The sequence below is a fragment of the Osmia bicornis genome, chromosome 13, assembly GCF_907164935.1.
Source record: "Osmia bicornis bicornis chromosome 13, iOsmBic2.1, whole genome shotgun sequence".
NCBI lineage: Eukaryota > Metazoa > Arthropoda > Insecta > Hymenoptera > Megachilidae > Osmia > Osmia bicornis.
In genome coordinates this window covers 3803582-3828911 of record NC_060228.1, presented here as the reverse complement: position 1 = coordinate 3828911, position 25330 = coordinate 3803582, and the positions used below count along the sequence as shown (strand labels likewise).

The 25330-nt window shown below is 32.1% G+C and overlaps 5 protein-coding genes across 13 annotated transcripts; 2 read left to right on the top strand and 3 right to left on the bottom strand.

Moving 5' to 3' along the window:
* Window positions 1–565: 565 nt before the first annotated feature.
* Window positions 566–3012, bottom strand: LOC114875875 (COP9 signalosome complex subunit 2). Its single transcript, XM_029186669.2, has 9 exons — window positions 2852–3012; window positions 2337–2531; window positions 2151–2276; window positions 1913–2080; window positions 1659–1833; window positions 1427–1565; window positions 1126–1342; window positions 916–1056; window positions 566–834 (listed from the first exon to the last, which is right to left on the bottom strand). The coding sequence occupies exons 1-9, from the start codon at window positions 2903–2905 to the stop codon at window positions 715–717; spliced, it is 1335 nt and encodes a 444-aa protein (XP_029042502.1). The 5' UTR covers window positions 2906–3012; the 3' UTR covers window positions 566–714.
* A 276-nt stretch (window positions 3013–3288) lies between these two features.
* Window positions 3289–10661, top strand: LOC114875874 (neuroblastoma-amplified sequence-like). Its single transcript, XM_029186668.2, has 18 exons — window positions 3289–3389; window positions 3474–3708; window positions 3800–4218; window positions 4292–4675; window positions 4754–4964; window positions 5047–5270; window positions 5331–5663; window positions 5747–5952; window positions 6033–6329; window positions 6406–6742; window positions 6816–7228; window positions 7308–7607; window positions 7675–7963; window positions 8036–8344; window positions 8425–8836; window positions 8922–9802; window positions 9888–10010; window positions 10091–10661. Exons 1-18 carry the CDS (start codon window positions 3303–3305, stop codon window positions 10364–10366), a joined length of 5736 nt encoding a protein of 1911 aa, XP_029042501.2. The 5' UTR covers window positions 3289–3302; the 3' UTR covers window positions 10367–10661.
* Window positions 10662–11272: 611 nt separating this feature from the next.
* On the top strand, window positions 11273–13049 carry LOC114875876 (DNA repair protein complementing XP-A cells homolog). The gene is made up of 6 exons (XM_029186670.2): window positions 11273–11419; window positions 11676–11852; window positions 11929–12040; window positions 12109–12233; window positions 12303–12579; window positions 12685–13049. The coding sequence occupies exons 2-6, from the start codon at window positions 11704–11706 to the stop codon at window positions 12844–12846; spliced, it is 825 nt and encodes a 274-aa protein (XP_029042503.1). The 5' UTR covers window positions 11273–11419; window positions 11676–11703; the 3' UTR covers window positions 12847–13049.
* A 653-nt stretch (window positions 13050–13702) lies between these two features.
* LOC114875877 (3-hydroxy-3-methylglutaryl-coenzyme A reductase) lies at window positions 13703–23852 on the bottom strand. Of its 9 annotated transcripts, none has more exons than XM_029186671.2 (15): window positions 22758–23225; window positions 22300–22356; window positions 21902–22120; window positions 21514–21800; window positions 21175–21404; window positions 20914–21045; window positions 20290–20827; window positions 17736–17947; window positions 17548–17659; window positions 17045–17132; window positions 16680–16977; window positions 16447–16598; window positions 15313–15877; window positions 13976–15216; window positions 13703–13895 (listed from the first exon to the last, which is right to left on the bottom strand). In XM_029186671.2, exons 8-15 carry the CDS (start codon window positions 17913–17915, stop codon window positions 13772–13774), a joined length of 2760 nt encoding a protein of 919 aa, XP_029042504.1. In that variant the 5' UTR covers window positions 17916–17947; window positions 20290–20827; window positions 20914–21045; window positions 21175–21404; window positions 21514–21800; window positions 21902–22120; window positions 22300–22356; window positions 22758–23225; the 3' UTR covers window positions 13703–13771. The 9 variants fall into 9 exon arrangements, with proteins under 9 accessions (XP_029042504.1, XP_029042506.1, XP_029042507.1 ...); XM_029186673.2 differs by lacking the exon at window positions 22300–22356 and having other exon boundaries at window positions 20290–20550; window positions 20657–20827; XM_029186674.2 differs by lacking the exon at window positions 22300–22356 and having other exon boundaries at window positions 20290–20384; window positions 20657–20827.
* Window positions 23235–23826, bottom strand: LOC114875878 (BLOC-1-related complex subunit 8 homolog). The gene is made up of 3 exons (XM_046288457.1): window positions 23772–23826; window positions 23520–23692; window positions 23235–23432 (listed from the first exon to the last, which is right to left on the bottom strand). Exons 1-3 carry the CDS (start codon window positions 23824–23826, stop codon window positions 23235–23237), a joined length of 426 nt encoding a protein of 141 aa, XP_046144413.1.
* Window positions 23853–25330: the final 1478 nt, after the last annotated feature.

The window sequence follows — 25330 nt, the reverse complement described above, 5'->3', positions numbered from 1 at the left end:
AATTGATTTTCTAGCAAAGTGAGTTCCCGTAGCTTTGCAAGCTGCCACCTTAAACGTGGCGAGGATGAGGATGAACATGTTCGAGAACGAGAGGATTATACTATCCCGTAACGGGGAGGATGTAGGGCGAGCCTAGGGACCCTACCGCCCATCCTGCCTGGGGTTAACCAACATTTACATAGGCGCGAACGTAGACTGAATAACAATGCTTGAAACGGAGCTAAAACCAGCCGTGCCATTCCACTGAGACGGCACGTTTCGTCATCCTTCTGTTGAAGCACATCCTTCTGCAGGGTGTTCAATTGCTCTATGTATCGAACTTGCATGGAAATTAGGAGAGATGAATAGAACTTCGTTAATTGGACGTAACGAAGTTCAACGTTCCAAGAACTGATCGACACCTTTGACTGATATAATTGTCGATTGTTCCACTAAGCGAATACAATTTAACAATTAAATGTATTTAGAGTTGCCGGTCCGTGAATTCGACTAATGCACAGAAATGATTTCCTTATAAAGTTAGAATTAACTTGATAAAGAGGAATAAAATGGTATAGTATACGTATCGTATTAAAATTCTAACTTTATTATTATATCACAACAGATTTTATTTTTTTTTTTTTTTCAGATAGTAGAAGACAGGCATTTATGATATACTATACAATATGATGTTTAGAAATTGTTTTTATTTTGCAGTCACGCATACCATACTCCTTACGACATTTTATTAACTATTGCTAAATGCAATGAATGCAATTGACTTGTCCATTTGTCGAGAGCATAGTAACGCGCTGCACATACCGATTTTTTATCCAATTCTAGAACTTGGTTCACCTGTTAATGATATGAAATCTAGTATATAAGGCTGAGAAAGCACAATATCTTTAAATAATGATACGAAATTCTTTATATTACCTGATCTATGCGACCACGGATCGTATTATCCAAGATGCAAGACACTAATAGACTTTCGACCTCCGATACATCGATATTTAATTCTTTGCTTATGAATGGAATATAAATTCTAGTGTAAGGTTTTATTAGTTTAATCAAGACCTATAATTATACGAATGTTGTATTAAACTTTCAGAAAATTTTTAAACATTCTACGCGTACCGCACATACCTGAGTACGTATATTGCGTAATAAATCTTCGATATGCTCTCTTATAAAAGGATCATCCATTATATTATTTCTATTTTGTTTTAAAATTAATTCAAATTGATTAATATCGTTATTTTGATAACTGACCACTAGATTGGTCATTGCTAAAATTTCCGGGTCATTTTTATATGGTTTTGCTTCTTGAGAATCAAATGGATTGATACCAGATTTCATCAACCTGTTTTTTTTTTTTTTTTAATCATAACGTATTTTATGTTGCTATTATATTACACGTTACTATGCTTATCTAGTTTCTACTTACATATTTGCTAAAACTAAATATTTCAAACATGTGGTTCTCCTTGGTGATCCAGACTCATCATAATTTTTAAAAGCCTCAAAGAAATCAGTGTGTGCTTTTTCAAATTCACCCTCTCTTAAGTGCATCTTTCCTCCACATTCTTTTATTTATACACAGATAATACTATTTTACTTTAAGATATCAAGATACCTCTTAATTTCTAATTCTAATAACTTAATCTATGCTACTGTACCTCTAATCACTCCCATTATTAGTGGATGTGGTATAGCACTTTTAATGTGTAAGCTCTGTTCATACAGAGTTTTCAATTTCTTATTGTTCTTTTGGGCAGTGTACATTTGTATTTCTAATGCATATATCTCTAAAAGTTGTGTTCCTTTTTTCAAATCATCCTCCCCATCATCAGTCTGAATAAATATTATGTACATTTAGAATGTGTAAAACCAACTGCTTTAACTTACTATATAAATAATGTACACAATCTACCTGGCAACTTTGGTGAAGTTGTTTTAATATTTTTGCTAATTTATTAAAGTCTGATCGATCAAAGTACAACTTTCCCAACTTTGTGTTAGTTTTAAACCATAACCTATCATTTTTAGCATCTTTCAATGCATCTAAAGTAGTTTCATAAAAATCTTGTAACAATTCCATCTGCAAAATATTAAGTAAGGAAGAATCCTTATTTCCTAGGGTAATTTAATTAGCAGCCGTAATTACTCACATTCTTTGATGTACTAATGTAATCTAATATGGAGTTTATAGACTTTTCCGAATGGTTTCTGGTAACAGCACTTTTAATATAAGTTAATAGTTGCTTATACCTGACCATCATTTCCTTATAATTTGCCTACAAAGATATAGTAGTATAAATATATAACATCCACATAATAATAACTTAACAACATACCAATTTAAAATTAATCTTTATCATTTGCTTCAAAGCTTTGAAGCCCCATTCACCCTTTTCGCCTCCCTCTAAATCCAAAACTTTTTGAAAACTCTGTAGAGCTGCTTTTGGATCATCTTCTTTTAATGCTTTGCTATTATAATATTGATTTTCTAGATCAACGTCAGGCTCAGAATTTGAGTCCTCTGAATATTCCTAAAATTATGGTTAAAGTAACATCACTCCAACATTGTTTCTGGTAAAAAATAATTGATCATAGTACTAAAGGAAAGAAAAACTAAAAGAACATCCATATAACCTAAACAAAGTTAAGATACTCTACAACATCAATAGCCTTCTCAAAATCAAAAGAAATCTCAGTTACACTATTTTTTTATTATTTAAACATTTCAAAACGTATAAACGAATTATTTTTAAGCTTCATATATGTCAAAAATAAAAATCCTAACCTATTCCTTAAATGGAAAGATTCTTAACACAGCAATATTTCCTACCAGAAACAGACAAATACTCACAAGACCATAATCTTCCTCCTCCTCACACATAAAATCATCTTCACCGTCTGACATTTTGAAAATACTCAAAGAGAGTGAATATTAAAAATAAAACGTTCACGCTATCCTGTTGACAATCGCTGGCTGAAACGTTTGTATTTTGAAATTCACATGTATGCATGAGGTTATACATGTGCTTCTACCCAACTTATATTGTTGGAGATTCACTATACCAATATGGTTCTATCATTCTTAATTATTTTCAGCAAAGAATACATACGATTTATTTAATAATTACTCAGATTTATATGTCTAGAATACTTAAATAATTTTTACTTGAACCAATATAAATATGTTTAATAAAAGGTGAAAAAATATTCATGACGTTACACTAGTGACATGTCAAATTCTGACTGATTGCACTCTCTGGTCTGTTTTTATCGGCAAAAAAGGTTATGTTTCTGCATACAAAATGGTTAATTCAAACGAAGTATCAAATAAACCAATACTTTATGAATTGCTAGAATATTTTGTACGCAAGCAAGAACCAGAACTGATAGTAAGTTTATGTCTATGTATTCAGGACATGATTTACATTTTACAGTATTCCAGCATACAATGCATAAAATGATGTTCCTTCCAGAAATGTAAAAAGGACAGTGTAATATTACCAACAACAGGCACAATTAAAAATGCTCTGAGATATTTAAACAACAGATACTCTTTGCCAGAAAGTATATCCCAACAGATCAGTCTTACTTTACCATGGAAGTTTGCAATTAGCGACTGTGGAAGATTACTTGCAGTTTTACAAGAGACTGTAATAGAAATACGAAAAGCAAAAGATGAATACTCATCAGTTGTTGGGAAAGCTTCTGGTAAGTTATGAAGTTATATGATCTATGATCTGAGCATGTACAGATTAAAAACATAAACCAATGTTCTTCATAAAATCTTTCATTATTTTAGTACCAAAAGATGCTTTTCCACAATGGAGAAAACTTGCATGGAGTCCAGATGGAACACTTTTAGCATTAGCATCTAGCAATGGTCATACTTCCTTTTATAATGCTCTGGGAAACAATGTTTTTAATATTAATCCCAGAGCTGTTTCTCAGAACCCCCATATTTTAGAAGCTGGTGATGCAATAACTTCTATGATATTTCTCAAACCCAGAACAAATTCAGAAAAATGGTCTTATGAATTTATGTTAATCACGTACAGTGGTTTACTGAGATCATACCACATTTCACCAACCAATGGATTTGAAGACAATTATGAATTTTCTTTTGGCAATTTTTATAAAAATGGAATAACTACTGTTACCTATGATGAAAAACATCATCTATTTTATGTTGCTGGAAATACCATCACCCAAAAATTAATGGTAACTAATTTTTAATTACATATACCTCTAATAAAAACACTAATATGACACTTCTAATCGTAAAATAATATAGTCAACAGCTTCAGAAAGTGGATTAACATCATGGAGGCCTTTGTATGATTATCCATACTGCAAATTGTCATTTACTTTTGATGATCAGTCAAAAACAACATCCAAATTTTCTATATGGAACATTATTCCAACATTGAACTTGCAACCAGAATCAGTCATATTCAAAATAAAAATTTCTCCAAATAGCAAGTTACTAACATGTTTACACACAGATGGTTCAATATCATTATGGAGGTTACCAAATTTATTGATACAGAGGAAATGGAAACTGTCAGAACAACCAGACTTCAATATACCTAATCCATTGGGACATATAAAATCGAAAAAATTTCCACCCGGTGTTACTGAATTTCATCCATTAGATATTGGCTGGTGGTCTGAAGAGGTAATACTATTTTCTTTGAAAATGATGTATAATAAAATATGCAATTTTATTGGTACTGATTCATCAATGTTCTCAAAGGCAATTATAATTGCAAGATATTCTGGATCTACTTCCGTTTGCTGTACACAAAACTTAAAGAATCTATTGGGCCCAAGTCCTGAATTTTTAGCCGGGCAACCACAAATATGTGAACTCGGTCCAGACCGAGGATTTTTGTGCCTAGATTGTGAAACATTTATAACAAGTAAAAAAAGAACTAGGGAAACTAATACAGAGGGTCAAATATCAGGTTTGGATTAAACTATCTATTCAATAAACAGTTTGATTTCCTCTATGTATATATAAATGATATAATTTATTTAATTTCTAAGAAGCCTCGTCAGAAAGTGAAGAAGAAAATGACGATGAACTAGAACCAGTTAGCATATTAAATTATACCACAAATTTAATGCAGAGTACTTTATACTCTATAACAGATATTGAAAGATTTCAGCCTAAAAGAAGGAAATCAAGGGTGTTATTCAGAACTTATAGAATTCTTGGCCTTAAAAGTACAACACCTGAAGAATTGTATTCACGAAAAATTGATATCGAGGTATGAAGACATAAAGTCCAAACCAGTGTAAATTGAATTGAATAAAAAATTGTATTGCAGGAATATGAAGAAGCATTGGCATTAGCAAATATGTATAATTTAGACACAGATTTGGTATATCAGACACAATGGCGAAAGTCTGAATTATCTTTGAATGCTATTCATGAACATCTGAGCAAAGTAACAAAAAGATCTTGGGTGTTACATGAATGCATTACGCGGGTTCCAGACACTATTGAAGCAGCGCGAGAATTATTAAATTTTGGATTAAAGGGTGCTAATTTGGAAACTTTAGTAGCAATTGGAACTCATGATGATGGAAAATTTATGATGATGGACAATAATGACGAAGACTGGAATGAAATGGATGAAGCAAGTGTAAGTTTAAGACAGGTAAGCTATGCTGTTATTATGTGATATGTACAGAAACATTTTAGTACATTTGTACAGATACATTATATAATATACCAAAATAGGTACAAAAGATAAATCAGTTGCTCGAAAAAATTGACATGAAACATTTATCAGAAGCTCAAAAGGATTTAATTAAATATAGAAGGAAACTTCTGGATCATTTAGATAAACTACTTACATATGAAATCATTCTGGGATCATCATTAAAATATGATAAAACATTCTATGAAGAATTTCGGCAACTTTCAACAATTGAAAATGCGGTTAGGTATAAAAAATAATAAAAATTTCTTATAGCGTAAAGTGATTTATACTTCTATACTAGTATTATTATTTCGTTAAGAGCAGATTTGCGAAAGATGGTGACTGGCAAGGGGTTGAAATTATGTTCACATATCACGGTGAAAATTTGTTACCTCATTGGCTAGCAATCATCAGTTATTTCCCAGAAACATTAAATCCATTGAAATATAAGAAGCTTCTACCAGAATGTGATACCGACGACCAATTGTTTTTACTTGATCAATGTGAATTACGACAAAAAGACTGGTCTGAGAAAACTGAATTCAATGAAATAATTAATTTAGAAAATGATGATGAATCAAAAGTACTTTATGAAGACGACCCATCACTATCTATATATAGGTAAATTCTATCTTCCTCGCTGTGTATTTTTTTTAATATTAAAATTTGTGTATGCACGTTTCATTTTTGTTTTCAGAAATACATTACTTACACCAGAGTTATTGCAAAAATGGTACGAATCGCGAGCTTATCAAATTGAAAGAAACAGTTGCATAGTAGATAATGCTTTGCAATTAATAAAAATTGCCAAGTCACACAACATTCCTGGTTTAGAAAATCTCTTGCTAGATTTGGAAACTTTGGATGATCTCATTTACAAAGTTTATCTAGAAGATTTATCTTTAGACCAATTACAAAAATTATCTAATTTGAAGAAAATTAAATTGTTAATGAGCAAAACTACTGAAAAAAGTTTCGTTGATGATATCAAAAATTTTTTACTGCCATTTATAAAAAGAAGACATCAGTATTTGGTAAGCGTACAAATTTCACAAAACATTTATTATATTATAAGTGCTAGACCTTTTAATGTATCAAATTTTATAGGGTGGAGAATTACAAAGACATTTGTTTAACGATTACTTAGTATGCATTAGTAAAGAAGACTTAAAACTACCAGTCAAACTTTTTGAGTACTTGAAAATGTCTCGTGACGAAGAAATTCTTCAAATGATAGAAGACATTGCTACATTGGCGTTAGACTGTATTTATGCTTGCAATGATCCTAATATGTACGAAAAAGCAACGTGCATTGTAGATTCTATTTCTAAAGATCGCGATAGTAAAAGAACCAGCGCGATATGTACATTGCAAGAGGAACTTGATAGAGAACTTGTATGTACAAAAATCTTAAATCAATATGGAGTTAAAACCACGCTGAACGCATTGCGAAAAAACAAAAGCAATCCTGAAGCTGCTAAACAATTGTTAGTTGAAATGGCAAGAAGCTTGAATAAAATGTAAGCAAATAGAACATTCCAAAAGATGAACAAACTTTAAACACTTTTATATTTAATATTCTTTATATTTTATTTCAAGAACTCCGCCTCCGGATGAAAAACAATGGGCTCAGTTATTAAATGGGATGCTTGAAATTCATGGTTTGATTTTCTCATGTGTTGACATAGAAACATGCTTTGAAATTTGTGTATCGGCACGTTTAGTATCAGGAGTTAAATCAAACATACAAAATTGTGCTGTTTTAATAGAAACTAAGAAAAATGAACAATCTTTGTTGAAAGTATCTTATGAAAGAGCAGTGAACTTAATTTTGGATGCTAGTAAAGAATATTTCAACAGCTCAAAGTCCCTTACTGATAATAGTATGGAATTAGCTAGGTAAGTTTAGTCCTTGATATGTTCTAATTATTTTTTATATCAGTTGTTATTAATAATGTTATTCCAGAGCCTGTCTTCACCTGATCGCAGACGACAATCCACGAATCAAAGAAGAATACGACCTTATTAATTCGCTTCAAATTCTAACTGAATTCAACATTGATATACTACCGCTTCAAGTCCGGTTAATGCAAGACAGACTAAGATTGATACAGGATTGTTTAAATACTCGAGAGGATGCTCATAAATGTCGTCAAAGATTGTTGACTTTAGCAAATTATCTACGAATCGAAAGGAACAATAGTAGAACACAAGAAGGGAAAGTTTTGGAGTTAATAGCAAAGAAAGCACTTGAGGTAAAGCTTTGTTTCAGTATGATATTTTAAAGTAAGCAAGAGACAATAAATTTAAATAACATACTCTTTTAGATCAAGGATTTTACTGTATGTGCTGCTACTTGTCAGCAATTAATGCAGAATAATTACATTCCTGCCTGGACAGTTGCTTTAGATTTAGGATTTTGTGAAGATTATGATGATTTGAAAACTAGACAGAAATGTTTATGGTTTGCGATAAACAATGGACCTAGTGAAATGTTGAGTAAAGCGTTAGATCAAATACATTTAATAGAAATACAAATGTTACATAAAAATTTGGAACTGTGGATACCACCTAGCGAATCTGACGATTTTAACGATGCTGATAGTGAAGATGAATTTATAGATGCACTTACAACTGTGAGTAATATATGTGTATATACAGAAATGTATGAACAAATTAAACAATAGGAATGTATTAAACTATTTTTGATTTACAGCCTCAGGTAGAAACTAAAGAATTCGTTCCAAAAGTATTAGAAGCTTCTACTGAAATAGTAAAAACTTCTGCAAACATTATGAAAGATTCAACGTTTGGTTTAATTAAAAATATAAGCGATACAAATTTTTGGAAATCTAGACTGAAATTTAATTTCACAAATAACCAAGGCAATGATACAGAACACGATAATACAGAACGCCACGAAAACGATGACGACGTCCAAAGTTTTCCATGCTTTTATGAATGTTTGCATGAAAAATGTAAAGTTAGTAATCTTGATAGTAAATATACAAGTTATTCGATGCCAGATTTAGAAAACACAAAGCTAAAATGCTGTCGCGCTTTTCTAAGAGTAGCCATGTTAAGCGAATCATCTTGTTATGGATTGGAAGTCAGTGATATTAATCATTGTAAGTGTTCCATGAGAATTAAAATACAAATACAAGTAAGATAGTATGTAATTGTATATAAATAATAAATTATTTTATATTTCAGTGTTTTTAGAATGTGCAAAGTATACCATGCAAGAAGATTGGTTGTTAGGCATATGTTATTTATTTAGCGTACAAAAGAATTATATAAAAGAGGTGCAAAATGTTTTAGTGGAATTACCTGAAACAGAATTATACACTCAGACTGCTATATATTATTACTGTTTGGAGTTACATAAAAGTTTATATAAAGATTTAAAAAATTTATATTCATTTAATCCATTAAGTTTAATATGGAAAGTGATAAATGTAGCACATAAGAGCAAAGAATCTGACATTTATGAATATCTTAAATATTGGCAAAAACGTATGTTTAATAATCATGGAATACAAGACACCCAGTTTTCTGAACCAAATCAAATAATTGAAGATTATACAGATAAAAAAGACAATGAATATATACAGAAATCAAATTCAACTATTATAGAATCAAATAATAAAAAAAAATCAATTGAAAATTCGAATTTATCTGAATCTGGTGTTAATCATGATGTAGAATGGACTGATGACTGGGGCAATTTTTCTGATGAAGAAATAGTAGAGAATATTGATGATAAAACAAATGTCTTAGAACATGAATTGTGTACAGATAATAGTGTTATATTATTAAAGGACATTGGTAAATGTCTAACAGAGAAAGATCGGTTTGAAGCCTTTAAAAGAGTGTTCAATAAAATTCGAAATGCTGATGATTTTTATGAAGTAAAAAGAATGTTAATACAATGGCCGAAATTTGAAGATCCTGAATATACGCAACTTGATAAACATCCAGTCTTACAGATGATGAAGATACTTAGTCTACATGTAACAGAAGGAGGCAAAGGCAAGGATAAACGAATTTTTCAAGAATATAAAGAATTAATTGAAAGATTGTCCTCAGAAAATGTAAGTATCAAAACATAAGTAACCATATTAGATTCAGAGTTTAATCTATTACATATTATTAATTGTTTTGATTTATATGTAACAGATGCTTAAAGAATTTTTAAATAAGGAGAATATTCCCCTTGAACATGCGGTTCATATCAGGTTAGACACAGATGACCCAGAATTACATAAAGAAGCAGTAATAATCCTTCAAGAAAAGCATAAGGTATGCTTATATTTTGATTAATAATATATTCTCTAATTCTTCAATACATTTTACATTATTTTTATTATTATATGTTGCAGGAATTAATGTTATCAACATCAATACTAGAAATGTTATTTTTAAAGAATTTAACAGCATCTTTTAATCCAAATCATGAAGTTTATGGTCGAATCATTGAACACGTACTTGTGAATCGATCTTTAACAAATATAAAGGAAAATGCGGACATTCTTATACAAGAATTAAAGAAACAAGGACACATAGCTCATGCTTTATGCATAATTAGATTGGTGCAGGATATACCTCCATCTTTATGTACGTTTGATACTTGTTACCAATGTTTTACAAAAAAATAATTACTCATTCCTCTTCGTTTTTTTTTTTTACGAAAACTGTGATGCGTGTTAAATAGGAAAAATTGTAATTTAACCTGCTTTTAATGATTAAATAAGAGATTTTTTTAATGAATTGTCTTTAACTCGCGTGTAAGTAATATAAAGCTTTTACTTCAGGTATGTAGGTATCAAATACTTTAAAACCGCTATGTATATATTACGAATATTTGTTACGATATGTTATTTCTAAATATGAATGTGATATATATTAGAATATATTATTAACCAAAAATAAATATCTCTAATTTTTCACTTATCTTTCGATGTCTTCATTGCGAAGATTCAAATCTTAAGTAGTCGCTACTTTGTCGGTAAGCGCGGGGGGACGTCTGGTTGCTGTAATTTTAAAATTAGAATAGTATGAAAATATCAACAATTACAATGAAACTATATAATACATGACAAAGATAAAATTACACCCTAAGACTGGTAAATTTTTACTAACCATACATTAATTTGTAATCTTTTTTTTAATTTTACACTGAATCACAAAACTGTTGGATTTCGTGCAACACTACACCAATGACTACAGACGCAAAAAGAATAACGACGCCTTTGTCTCGAGGGGTCCTAGACACCCCCACTGAATTAGATTTCACGTTTTTACTTTAATTCTCGCTCTTAACTGAGAAGACAATTTTTACTCCGATTTTTTTAATAAATCTCCTAAAATCAACACAAGACCGACAAATTATTGAAGACTGAAACGGAAAATAGCGCTTAGGCGCTAAAGCGCGTCAGTCGGTCTCAGTCTGTGTTCGGTGATCTTCGGATGTCAAAAAGAAAGGGCGGTATATTTAAATTTTCGATATTAGCGTTATCTATGCAAAAGTAGTGGAAACTACTCGACAACTTACCTTTTGATTTTCCGAAACAGGGAAACACTAATTCAAGACCCCTTGAAAAGAAAGGTCTGTCCAATGTCCCATCTTGTTGGATCTGTAGTCACTGAGAAAACTAACAAATCAAATTAGAAATTATAGATTATATAAGTTATAAAATAAGTACTTTTAGGTAATGGAAATATATCTGAATATAAATATTTGATGTTAAATAATCAATTATAATATGTTTTTTATATTTTTGTATAATCTTTTCTGTATGTCGTATTAATTATGCATCGAATAAAAATTTACGCAATAAATATAAATTGTTTTATTAATAAAATTGCAATTAATTTTGTAATATGTATAAAATTTATAAATTTAACCTGCACAAATCATACAAACATCTCATTGTTAAAGTATTAACAATGATTATTCTGTTTTAGATTCTGCATTTATTTATATGCAAGAAAAATGTCTACTACGGTAGAATTGTGTGATTCTTCTGAGGATAAAGATTCAGTAGAAAGTAGCCAGCATTTTAAAGAACGTGCAGAACGAAATCGTCAAAAAGCATTACTTTTAAAGAAATCTAAAATCGTATCTCATCCCTATGCAAACAGGTATGATATGATAGATCTCTGTTATTGTTATGGCAGATTGAAAGATATGTAGAAGTCAATTTCATTTATTTTACAGTGAAAATGCAGGTTCAATAAAGGGTAGACAATTAAAAGTTCAAGGACAGCGTGTTATAGACAGTGGTGGTGGTTTCCTCATAGAGGAAGATAATGATTTAGAAGAACAATTGGTTTGCCCTAAAAGATATTGTAGTTTATGATTTCCTAATATTTAATCTAATACCTTGTTTTGTTTTAGTTACGAATAACAACAGAGCCTGCTCCTATCATTATTGATTCACCTCATTGTGACGAGTGTCAACAGGAATTTAAAGATTCTTATCTGTTAAAAACATTTGATCTTGCTGTATGTGATAAATGCAGGTACAACCATCATTTGAAAATACTTATTTGAAAGTAGTACTGTTATCATGATTAGTTATGTTATTTCAGAGATCCAGATGAAAAACATTCTTTAATCACAAAAACAGAAGCAAAACAAGAATATTTATTAAAGGATTGTGATTTTGATAAAAGAGAACCTCCATTAAAATTCATTACCAGAAGAAATCCTCACAATTCAAACTGGGGTGATATGAAATTGTATTTACAACTACAGATTGAGCAGAGGGCTTTGGAAGTATGGGGTACTGAAGAAAAATTATTAGAAGAAAAAGAATTACGCGATATTAAGAGAGAAGGGACCAAAATTAAAAAATTCAATAAAAAGGTAACAAGCACGTATAAAACTTAATTTCATGTCCATAGGGGAATAGATAAAATCTACTAGTACAAGTATTATTCCCAAAATCTTATCACTGTTTTTACTATCTAGATTAAACAGTTACGAATGCAAGTCAGAAGTTCGATATATGATAAAACAACGAAAGCTTCCCATACGCACGAATTTGGGGAAGACACATATAATGAAGATAATGATACATATACACACACTTGTGTTACTTGTGGTTATGAAGAAACTTATGAAAAAATGTAGTTTGTAACTGCAATGAATATAACTTAGGTATTAATTAGGCTGTGTTTCAACATTGTATGTCTTTTTCATATATTGATAAAATCTTTTTTTTTTAAATATTATCTACCAAATTTATACAAACATTGAATGAATATCGGAAACTTTCAATATTCTCATTAATTAATTATTTATTTTTATGTATATTTTATTTTAATAAAATGTTTTCAATTAAACTTCGATGCATTTTATATTTTTAATCATTTATCCTAATCGTTTTTTATTACTTAAACATATATAAACAAAAAGTATATTTTACAATGTTTATGTTATAATACCTTAATATATACACATATATTAATAAATATACATGTTATTATATTACAAATGTATTATCAATATGTATATATACATATATATTATCAATATATGTATATATATATACTTTAATTGCCGAAAGCATTCATTAAGTAGATTGTACTTGGTATACTACATAATGTACAGTCTTCGAATACATTAATTTTGTACTGCTACATTATGAGAACCTGATTGACTAAATCATTATAACTAAAAAATTAATATTGCACTACCTAAAAATATGACTCTGTTTGCAAAAAAATAATCTTTGCGTCATGTTAATTTTATACAACCAAGAGCAACTGCATAATTCTTTGTAAATTAAGTATACACATTTCGTTGCACGTTAAATACTATGCCTTAAAGATCGTTATTTAAAATTTGTTACTATGTTTCCACTGAAAGTATTAAAATCACTCCACTATTTTTATTTCTATTTTCGTTTTGATTTTTGGTAGATATTCTCCCATGTCCACAAAAAAATGATAGTTCTTTGGAATATTCTGATAAAGCAGTCGTATAATAGCATGTACACGGTATTCTATTTAAAAATCAAGAAGACCTAACCCAAGCCGTTTATGCATAACTATTGCTAAGACTTCTCTACAAAATCTTTACAAACGTTTTGTACAGGTTGTAAAACATTTGGCACAGTTAGTTTATCTCCCATATTATTTTGAGAAACAGTCATTGCGTTTGTTACCATGGTAGACGATCTAAAATAAAATAATGTACTGTGTAACTTTTTTGTTCTATTGAATTAAAAAATTAAATAAATTACTTTTGGTTAACGTACCTGTTATGCCTGAGGTGACTTTTAACCAAATGACCAGCTGTAAGGGCTGCCATTAATGAAAGTTCGCCAGCAAGCACTGTAGCGCATACGATTCTAGCTAATCTGCTAGCATTTTCACCAGGTTGGTTGGCGTGCGGGCCCTTAACACCCAATATAGCTAAACAAGCACCCTGTGCAGGAAGACCAGTTCCACCTCCGACTGTACCTATTTCTATGCTAGGCATTGTACAAGACACATACAAATCCGAACCATCTGCTCCCCATGGTTCCATCAAAGTCATGCAATTACTACTACCGACGTTCTGTGCAGGATCCTGACCCGTAGCTATAAAAATTGCAGTTACAATATTGGCAGCATGAGCATTAAAACCACCTACGCTACCAGCTACAGCAGAACCAATCATATTTTTACTTATATTCACATCAACTAAGGCATGGACTGATGTCTTCAGCACATTAGTAACAATGTCTGCAGGTACTACTGCTTCACAAACGACACTTTTACCTCTACCCTGAATCCAATTTACAGCTGCTGGCTTTTTATCAGTGCAAAAGTTACCGCTCAGTGATAATATTTCCATATCAGGAAAGTGTACCTTCACTGTATTTAGTGACTTTTCTGTCCCCTTGGACAACATGTTCATTCCCATTGCATCGCCAGTTGTTGCCACAAAGCGAATAAACAAATGTCTACCAGCGATGCGTACTTGAATTTTCGTCAATCTAGCAAATCGACTGGTTAAATCAAAACTGTCCTTCATTTCTTCAAAATTCTCAGGATCCTGCATCCATGCCATAGCTTCACTGGCTCTAACGATATTTGGAAATCTTACAACCGGTCCTCTGGTCATTCCATCAGCCACTACACGGCTCGTTACGCCACATTTTAATAATGCTCTACTTCCACGATTCGTCGATGCTACTAAACATCCTTCAGTCGTTGCCATTGGTACATGGTACAATTCGCCATCAACTAACAATGGGCCAGCAATTCCAAGCGGCACTGGTACGTATCCTATAACGTTCTCGCAACATGATCCTAACACTTTACTATAATCGTAATCTTTATACGGTAAGTCCGATAGATTTTCAGTGAACTTTCCAGCTTCCCCAATTATGAGACGTCTGATTCCAACACCTCTCTCCATATCCCCAACTGCTTTTTCCAACTGATAAGCAGTTATATGCTTGGATTTTACTAATTGAATCACTTCTTCGTCTGTTAATCCACTTGCGCCAAGCTGTGAATATTAAAAAAAATGATGTTAAAACACTGTCAATTTAACGTAAAATATACGGAACGATTATAGACCGGTCTCAATAACGAATTCGCTTACTTCAGACTTGTATATTTCAAGACATTCTTCTAAGGATCTAGGAACTTTCGATTGTAAAGGTAGACTTTCAGTGCTCAATGTATCCGCACTAAATTGTTTTACATCAGTTTGCACTTCCTTGTCGATGAACTCCATCTGATATTCATTGTCAACGTCGATCCAACCACCACCCACGCCTGACAAGGGAAAAACGGCTGACCGCATCGGGGGCATTGAATCACCAAAGCGTTGTCGCAGTGACATATTCATAGTAGCTGTATTCATATTTTCACTAGTAGCATATTCACTTTCAACTTTTTCATCCGTATCGTCCTCTTCTTTGAATCGTAATTGCTTAGCGATATCTCCTTTATCCTCGAAGAAAATGAATTTGATCGCAAGCGCGAGAAGAAGGATCAGTATCACAATATTATCTGCACTAACTGACAGCCAATTCATCAAGTATTCCTTCACCTCCGAAGAACTTTCTGTTTTGTTGTACGAATTTGCTATGATATGCGAATTTGTTGGCGACGCTTTGCCTTCTACCGTGTGTTCGCTTTCTTCATTTTTAAAAGGCCAACGACTGAAATAAATAAACAATTTCTTTGTATACTTCTTCAATTATTGATGATAGTAAAAAAAGAAAAATTTTTAAAAAAGATTACTACAACTGCGGTAAATTTAAAGTTTAACCTTCCCTGCGTGCTATTTTAACAGAATCTTCCCGAATTCGACAATAAAAGAATGAATAATTGTTGTCATTCTTAACTCGGCACGAGCGTATAGTACACTGCTTCCTAACTTAGTATACAAAGGGTTAAAGGAACCCGAACGTCGGTTGAGATACTATCTCTTTTTTGTGAAATTCATTGAATATGAATTAAACGTATACTTATATTACTGTGTAATAAGTTGAACCTGACCCCGTAGAAGTTAAGAATAAGAAAACTGTCAAACAAGAAGTACGCTCGGTTAAAAAAAGAAATCTACACACGGTGTGGGGCAGATTCTTGATAACTTTCTGTCGCTATTTCTTTGTATTGTTACCCGCTATCTGATGTATAATATATAAAGTTCATTTCAAATGAAAAAAAAAAGAAGAAAACGTATTTGTGTAGATTATGAAATGCAGGAAATAATACGGAAATATACCTGTTAGCGTGTACCACAAATAGGCCAGCCATCATGATTAATTTAACCCGTTCTACTACCGGATTTGGCTTTTGATCCTCTTCGTTCAATGGATGCATCATGAAAATCTTATCCGCGCTTAACGGTTTTATACTGTTAGTGCCACGAGACAGCTGGAAAACAATGTTAACGTAGTATTTATAATATGAACTCATCTGTAATTACTCGAAGGACATAAAAAAAAAAGCAGTTACTTCAAGGATGAGCGATAAACACGCAGGATAGAAAGTCATGAAAACAACATAATTAACAACGACACCGAGACAAGCAAAACTGCATAGGATCTCTAATCTCCTAACACCGGATAAAGATCCTATACTAATAAGTAGAGTTGCCACTAATGTGTCTAATGTAATAGTTGGTCCTAACAACGACATCCCACGAGCAATATTAGCTCTCACTTCCTCTTGGTTCCTTGAGCTTAGAGCCAGCTGTGCTAATATAGCGGCCTTTGAAAGGTCAATGATAAGCAGAAAGAAGAACAATGCATCCCTGAAAAATAATCATTTTTATACATATTTACAATTTTATTATATTTTCTTGTTCAACGAGAACTTACTTCAAATCCGAAATTTCGCTACGGCCAAAATTCACCACGCTGGATGTGAACACAACACTGGAAAATACTGTAAATAGGCCTGCGATACCTGATAAAACATACCGTTAAAATATTATTATTCTGAAATATTTCTATAGTTCAGTTTATTATCCAATCATTAGACGATAAATAAATCTATTTGGCTTCAGAGGAAATCAACATAGCACCAGAAATACGCTGAATATTTTACAAACAGAAATTTATGTAAATTCGATAATCAAATGTCGATTGCGTATCGTGAGAATGAAACGTTATCGCTTTCCATAGAACTTTCACTGACACTGAAAGCTTTCACGCGTACCATGGAAAGATCCTGCTATATGAATAATCGAGCAGTACATAATCATGGTGAACATCATACGTGTGTTTCGTACATCTAATTTTTCAAAGATTCATTTACAATGCTCACCACGCAATCTTTAATTACCCCTTACCTAATCTAGAGCGGGTACACGGTTGCTTACCTAAAATATATTTTGAACCCAATTTTTGAAGATTGCGAAACTGGTGGTAGGTGAACAGTATTGCTAGACATCTTATTATAGTCATGACTATAATATCAGCTGCATTTAGGTCCTAATAAATGACAAAACGTAAATCGTGTAATATAATTGTTGCCCGAAATGGGCGGATTTTCTGGAAATCTGCTTACGTCCGAATTACATCGGCCAGCTCGACAATGCGAGGACACAGGAAGAGCTCTATCCCGCGACTGCACGCTTCCGGTCTCCATGTTCAGGATGCATGCTGTGAGCGTGAAGGTCGTGACAATCACTTCCAAGGGATGACCGGCACAGAACCGGCCGTGAATTTCGAACAACCGCGTCAGCATGTTTCTTGTTTTCCTCAACAGCTATTTACAACCTGAAACACAGAATCATCGGTTAATTTGAATTATTCAATACCGATCAATTGACCGATCTCGATGAAATTTTCAGCACACACTGTAACACACTTAAATTTACAAATGTCGTATTTTAAATTTTCGTTACAGTTTCTTTTCCGATTTCGGCAAATTTTAATTTTTTCAAACGACAAAGCCACGTATCTTAGTAAACTAATTTGTATAGCTTCTCGAGAAACCTGAAGTCGTTTGGTCCAATTTTAAACGATGGACGAATACTTTTGCGGCAGGGCGTATGTTGGTGAAATCGACAGGGTAAACGTAAAGTGTGGCACCTCTTACTTTTTCGAGGAGAAGAGGATGTTGATCGAAGACGAGGATCAGAAATAGGTTTCGAGGAAAGCAAACGAAAGACTGTGGTTATTGCCACACCACATTTCCTTTTTATGTCAATGTTGATCCATAAAGTCATAATAATTTCAATGATGCAATAAAGTCCGACACGTGTTCGTCGGCATTCGATTTTCTTCAAGTGAAGTACCATTTTTTACCGGTTTGTCCCAGGACGTTCGGTGATGCTGAGAGAAACTTAGGTAACGCGAAGCAAAGGTGAAGGTAACGAAACCACCGATGAGCAACGTAACTTAAACAGTATCTCTATAAATAGATGTGCCCTTTGGTGTTACACCATGATTTTCAACGGGGCCGTTTAAAATTGAGACACCCTTAGGTTCTCCAAGGATGATGGAGTTATCTGTTAGCAAGAAACGAACGTCCTTCTCTGACTATTTATCAACGTAAGCGTACGTGATCATATTTTTGCGATTTCATATTTAAAAAAAGAAACTAGTTCAACGAGAGGCATAAGTTGGAAGAATGAAATGTCTGTCAAGGTCGGTAACTTTCCAAGAGCGTATGAGAACATTTCTATACTCGACTGACCACTGACCTCTTCTCACTTTCAATGAAACTACCGTTGAAAGCACTTACACCATTATTTTGACAGGGTATTGTCATTCAAATAAAGCGGTGTCAAACGATTCAGGAAATGCTACGAAGCCTCGCGATTTCCTGAAAATGATAAACCTCGAGTAGCAGCGAAGAGAAATATGTTACAGAGATAAAATTGACCAACAATGAAATCAAATGAACATTTATGCTAAACTGATCGAGTATTTATTGCTTTAGTTTAAGTTATGTATCTTTAATGATACATAAATTAACATAATTGAACTGAACTCAAAAAGCAGTTTGAATATTGGAGTCATCGTTCACGTGTCAAGTGTTCTACAATGTATTGGGACATTTATGCATACATTAATATTTAATTTCACAATTCTAGAAATCAAAATTCGGATGTATAAATAATGAGGCTTCAAGAATTTGGCACACGATTCAAATTGCACATCGTAGATTTCGAACTCATCGAACGACGTTTAGACATTTTCTTATTTGATAAACAATCCCATACTCCGATCACGATCAAAAATAAAGTATCGACTCGTTGTATATTTCTCTTTCGTTTTCCCGGATCGTGGTGAGCCAAGAATATCCGACTTGCAAGATTTTAAACATAAAATAATGAAAAGTCCAGTTTCGCGGCGGTAATTTTTGTTTGTAATCGTCTGCTCTTCCTTGCTGTTTTGTATAAAGAAGTGAAAATAAGAAAGAACGTGAAAGCCATGAAGAGTATTATTCTTTCATGAAATAAGTAGAAAGTATGACCAAGAAACTATGCACCGAATATAAAGATACATTATCGTTTTTTTCCTAAGAGCTTTTTGATTAGACACAATTTCAAGTTGTCTTCTATATTTTAAAAATAGAATTCTTGTATTAGTCCAACGCGTCTCAAGTGGTATTTTATTTTATTATGGGATACATCACGTGGATGCGTTAAGTTAAATGTAACTCGTGCTTTGTGTAAATAAATTCTTTACCGCGTCGCGGCTACTTTCGTTACATGTACTGCATCTTTAATATAGTATGAAAATTGTGCAACTAAAATGGACACTAATAACGCATGTACATACATATAATTTGCATGACAAAATTAATTAATTTTTTAAACGATCATTTCCACTAATTTCAATTATTTTGTGTAATACTCATTGTTTCGTTTCCTATTATATGGTTAAACAAGTAATCGACTATCGGTTTGATTTTATCGTGTATCAAATAATCGGGTACATTCATCAATTATCATAAAATCCTCTGTTATAAAGTTCACAATTTAGAGATTATGAATGGTGTGACTCGTAAACTGAAAAAATTGTATTCTTATTAATAGGATGATTCCATGACATTAACCCGTATATTAGTGATCTATATAATAATAATAAATAAATGCGGTCAAGCATACCTCGGTAAGGCGCACACAGCAATTCGATGGACCTCTTGACGTATTGTACACGTGGTCACGTATCGCATGTATATCGCGTGTCCGCTTTTTCCCCTCTTTTTTCGAACATTCAAAAAAGGCTTGTACGAAACAGTATAAAAAAAGTAATAAAACTTCTTATTTACATGACTGTGTTAAGTAAATATTTAAATCATAACCAATACATTAAATACAACTTATCAATCGAATTACTGAATAACTTTTGTCTTAAAATCTTTCTCTCTGAAATAGAAATAGATCTTTCACCTAGCTCTGACGAAAAAGCAATACAACTTGGTACCCGAAATTTAAAAAAGATAGAAAAGAAAACAACAGAAACGATACTGACAGTGCGGCGCTCGCCGACCAACAGCTGCGCTCACGCTCCAGCAACCTGATCGACCCTTCAGAAAACGATCGTCTTGTTCCGACTAGATTCGGCTGTATTCGTCTCTTTTTCTCTTTCTCTCTCCTTTCACGCAGCTATACCTGTTACCTTTGGTACCCGTATCATCCGTGACTGTGAAGTTTAATATTAATAAAAATAATACTTTTTTTGAATATTTATTTCTTCGAATAGATAAAGTATTTAAATTTCGTATTTACATCCTTAAACCAATGCACTTCTTTACTCCTTCGTGATCACAAGATAAATGCGCGCGAACCAGCCGTCTCCAAATCACTGTTAAACCAACATACGAGTTGGCTTACGAAATTTATTGGGAATAGTGTTATGCACTGAAATATAATAACACTTTTTATGAAAGGCGCACCAAGTTTTGCACGTTTTTAACGTTTCACTAAAGTTCATTACCCATTGAAAGTATTATACTGAATGGCAGGGAAACGGTAAAATGTAATACATACATACTGCTCGCAAGTAGCACAGCGGCAAACCGTTATAATAGCTGATAACAAAGTAGTTTTACGAGCATTAGGAAGACAAGAATGCAAACATTGATTAAGCATTCAAGGAAGATGCGTTTTTAAATTATCCTAGAGAAAAATGCATTTCACAATGCTTTTCAGCAGGTGTATAGCTTCATGGAATTTGTGAAAATGTATTTGAAATATCCGGAAACCGCCAATGTTGATTTCTGTTGGTCAAGAAATATAATTTGTATAAGTCTATACGGAGATTTGAATGCCAATATACTAAATTAAAAACAACGGAAACGCTTCGGTTCCTCGAAAAAGTACACTTACAGAGCTTTTCGAACGATTTTCATCGTTCACGCATATACGCGGTTACCAAATGGGTGTCATGCATATGTATAAACAACGAATAACAGTTTAGTTGGAAATCTTATTACGGACAGCTTCAAATAACGTTCACCATTCCCGGAACTATTTTAAATACAACAGAAGAGACCAGTGATTCACGGAAATCGTTCTCCTCGTCACGATGGACTGACACATCTCACGCAAATTTTGGCTCTATTACGTGATTACAATTGTAATTATTAGAAATAACATATTACATTCAATGAATCCTGAAAGGCACATGAGTTAATATAAAAATATAAAATAGACTTTTAAAAAATTTTTTTATAATAAAAAAATAAAAGTATAGGAAATATTTGTAGATTTTTACCTAATTATTAAAGCACAGTTGAAATTGCTTATTATCGACAAGAGAAATTATTGTCTTTTTAGTAACAGTAATTTGAAGTCCATACAAGACACGGCACCCATGACTTTATAATCGCAAAGTATTTGCGTGGTTTCTCTTAAGAAACGCGTGTAGCATATTCATTTGTCTTGTCTGTAGAATCTGCTTGGAAATTCCGTACTTATCGATGAACGAAAATTTCTATGTAAATTTAAACAATCTTAATATTAATATTTACGATTGCGTATAGTAAATCTGTTGCAGTTATCGGTATGTCAAATAAAATTTATAAAATTAACTTTAAAGATAGTGTAACTAATTTAAATTTGCATTTACATCGATTAATATTCAAGTAAACATTACTGTTTTTGCATTCTTACGTTAGACGCAAAATCGTCTTATGGGGGCCCTAGGTAGCCGCCTAGTCTGCCCAGGCCCTGATTAAACATTATATTCGTCAAATAATTATATAAGAATATTTTATTTCTTATTTAATTTTGTTATTAATTACGTGGAATTTTTTAATTGCCGTTACAGCAATTTAAAATAGAAATTTTTAAATAATCCGATTATATGTGGAGAACGTACAGTGTCCTACATCATGTGAAATTAGTAAAGTATTTCAATGTATGTAAATTATACATGTATTAATTATTGCTTCACATGACATTCCGTGATACCACAATACAAAAATTAATTTATTGAATAAAATTACGATTACATACGATTACATAAAGTAATCGATAGAACATAAAATGAGTTAAAATTTCGGCAACATTATGCAAATACTAAACAAAAATAACCTATAACAAACAAGAATATCAAATAACCAACATACCGTAGAACTTCTTTAATAATAAAATATGTTTCAAATGAACATTATCGTTTAACAATCGTTCCAATTCATACTTTGTCTTTTTTTATCACAATTTCATATATGAACCAACATTCTATACACCAATTCGTCCGACAATACACACCACTCATGCGAATTTAGCGACATCTACGCGATCTAATTCTATACATGGGATTATATGAACGACAAAGTGTGATTTTAATTATTTTTTTCTAAAATGATGATAATTAACTTCCAAATGTAATATGAAATACTAGAAATATATAGAAAGTATTTAAATATTTTACAATATTAAGAGCATCATAATAATTTTCGTTAACATTCATTACATGTTCCTTCAGATTATTTTATGACTGCAAATTACCTATTCACAACCTGGTGATACTTTTTGTAATAATAATAATCGTAATTTGTTTACACATTAAATCCACAATATCAGAAATGATAAAAAATAGCTATTTAGCTTGTTTTTTGAATCTCTGTAGAATGTCTAGCATGATTCATCATGGATTCTACTCTATTTGCAGTTTCTCTTACAACATCAGATATTTCATCCGGTAAATGATCTAATGTTGGAATGTGGGCAGATAGTCTTTTGTATACAGAATCTCTATTGCTGTCTTTTTTATGTCTACGTTGCTCTTCGTATTTCAATTGCTGTTTGAAAAATATTGCATTTTTTATAAATTCTAATGTATTCTCAAAACTTTTTCCAGCACCATGCATTGTTTTAATTGCGCTCACAGCATATTCTACATCATAACATCTGCCTAATAGTTGCTGTTGAAGAGCAAGCACTTCAACACGTTTCTCCACCATCGGAGGCAATGCTTTTCTTACATGTTCCTGTAATCTATAAAAGGCAAGAGATGGTTCGTTTGCAACTATGTGCATATTTTCAGATATACGCTCAGTTGCTACAACGATAGAAAATAATATATCAATAATCATCGAAAATCGAAATGCATTCGTTTATAACATACATACAGTCCTAACCTTTCTTAACCTTCGTTTCCAATTCCTGATCTGATTGATACACTTTCGCAGCCATGGTTCAAAGTATTATGCTAACTGCCGAGATATGTAAATACAAATTACATAAAAATCTTATTGTTAGAAGTAGTTTGAAACAATTTCTAATTGAAAAAGAAATATTTTATATTACCATTAACATACACCTATGTAATATATTTGATACGATACTATTATTTTACAGGACTTTTACAAGGTACTGCCGCAGAATATTAATTAATGAACTACTTAATGAACTAAATACAAAAATAATACATATTTAACACCATACACAAATGGTTATTGTTGATAATCTTAGCGCAACCTATTGTTAACAAGTAAAAGTAAGATGGAGAATTCTCACGGATTTTTACTTGTGGCCGGTATGGTGCTGCACCGCGCGGCCAACTCTTGCAAAAGAGGAGAAAATAAACAACATTCAAATTAGAATAGGTATACAGCAACTGTCCGACATTTAAATAAGCATTTCGAAGAATCCTCTAACATCCATCTGTTTTTTCTCTTGTAATTATTATTTAAAAGTTTATTTTAATATTAAAGTTTTTAACTATACAACTTTCAATTTCCCTCCAATGACTACGTGCGCATGTCAGACTTAGTACGTCACTTCCCTTCGAAGCTTCGTTCAGAGTGGACGCGTTCTTAACAAATGATATTAAATTATATTAAAATATTATATTAAATTGTATACTAAGTATCAGAAGTACGAAGAATAGAAGGCCACGTGCAGGATTTCTGACATCAATTCCACATTGTTATCAGAAATGCGTAAGGTGAAATTTCTTACTCTTGTTGCGAATTGAAATTGATGTTGGAACAGCAACATCTTAATTATTTCCCTTTTATATCGATAGTTTTCTAAACGTTATTAAATTTTCTCATTTTTTTGGTATTTCTTTCCATAATTTATTGTGTTAACGCGGAAAATTGGTTTTCACGTACATACTAATTTTCGTAAGAGAGTTCGACAACGTTCTCCCTTCAGAATCATAATATCACGAGATCGGTTCGGCTACCTGCTTCGGTATCAAGCCGAACAACCCCGAATGATCGTAGGAAGGATGCGTTATTTGTTTCGCGAATGTCGAGGTGATAAGACATGTTGAGACGTCGTTCCGTATATGTAGTACATAGGTACACGTATTTGTTGAAATATTTTGCATAAATTATAGAGTTTGATCGTTTGTTAGTCATAATTTTATTGCTGTTGGTTAAATTTTATTAACATAATCTTGTATTTCTTATTTGTTACAGATATTTTGTTGACATTGAAAAGACACCACGAGATACGACGCCATGCTAATTTGCAATACATTTTGGTAAAGAATTGGTAACATTTTGATTTATTGTAATCAATTAATAATATTTATTGCCACTTTTTTTTACTGAGTCGTTGTTAATTGCAAGCATTTTGAATAATTAGTACTGAGGTCAAGGAAGAAAAGATTAGAGAAATTCTGTTTCTTTGATTAATTAATAGAAAAAGGATAATTAATTTTTCATTTTATTAAATAACTTTGACT

Coding starts and splice junctions, on each gene's coding strand:
- LOC114875875 (XM_029186669.2), bottom strand. CDS start 2,905: ATGTCAGACGGTGAAGATGATTTTATGTGTGAGGAGGAGGAAGATTAT. Junction 2,081..2,150: donor ACATTAGTACATCAAAGAAT/GTGAGTAATTAC, acceptor AATATTTTGCAG/ATGGAATTGTTACAAGATTT. Junction 1,057..1,125: donor TACGCAATATACGTACTCAG/GTATGTGCGGTA, acceptor GTATAATTATAG/GTCTTGATTAAACTAATAAA.
- LOC114875874 (XM_029186668.2), top strand. CDS start 3,303: ATGGTTAATTCAAACGAAGTATCAAATAAACCAATACTTTATGAATTG. Junction 3,390..3,473: donor AGCAAGAACCAGAACTGATA/GTAAGTTTATGT, acceptor TGTTCCTTCCAG/AAATGTAAAAAGGACAGTGT. Junction 8,345..8,424: donor TTATAGATGCACTTACAACT/GTGAGTAATATA, acceptor TTTGATTTACAG/CCTCAGGTAGAAACTAAAGA.
- LOC114875876 (XM_029186670.2), top strand. CDS start 11,704: ATGTCTACTACGGTAGAATTGTGTGATTCTTCTGAGGATAAAGATTCA. Junction 11,853..11,928: donor TCTCATCCCTATGCAAACAG/GTATGATATGAT, acceptor TTTATTTTACAG/TGAAAATGCAGGTTCAATAA. Junction 12,234..12,302: donor GCTGTATGTGATAAATGCAG/GTACAACCATCA, acceptor ATGTTATTTCAG/AGATCCAGATGAAAAACATT.
- LOC114875877 (XM_046288360.1), bottom strand. CDS start 17,915: ATGCTGACGCGGTTGTTCGAAATTCACGGCCGGTTCTGTGCCGGTCAT. Junction 17,660..17,735: donor CTGGCCGATGTAATTCGGAC/GTAAGCAGATTT, acceptor GTCATTTATTAG/GACCTAAATGCAGCTGATAT. Junction 16,599..16,679: donor GTTTATCGCTCATCCTTGAA/GTAACTGCTTTT, acceptor ATTGTTTTCCAG/CTGTCTCGTGGCACTAACAG.
- LOC114875878 (XM_046288457.1), bottom strand. CDS start 23,826: ATGGCTGCGAAAGTGTATCAATCAGATCAGGAATTGGAAACGAAGGTT. Junction 23,693..23,771: donor GGAAACGAAGGTTAAGAAAG/GTTAGGACTGTA, acceptor CTATCGTTGTAG/CAACTGAGCGTATATCTGAA. Junction 23,433..23,519: donor GTTATGATGTAGAATATGCT/GTGAGCGCAATT, acceptor TTTTTCAAACAG/CAATTGAAATACGAAGAGCA.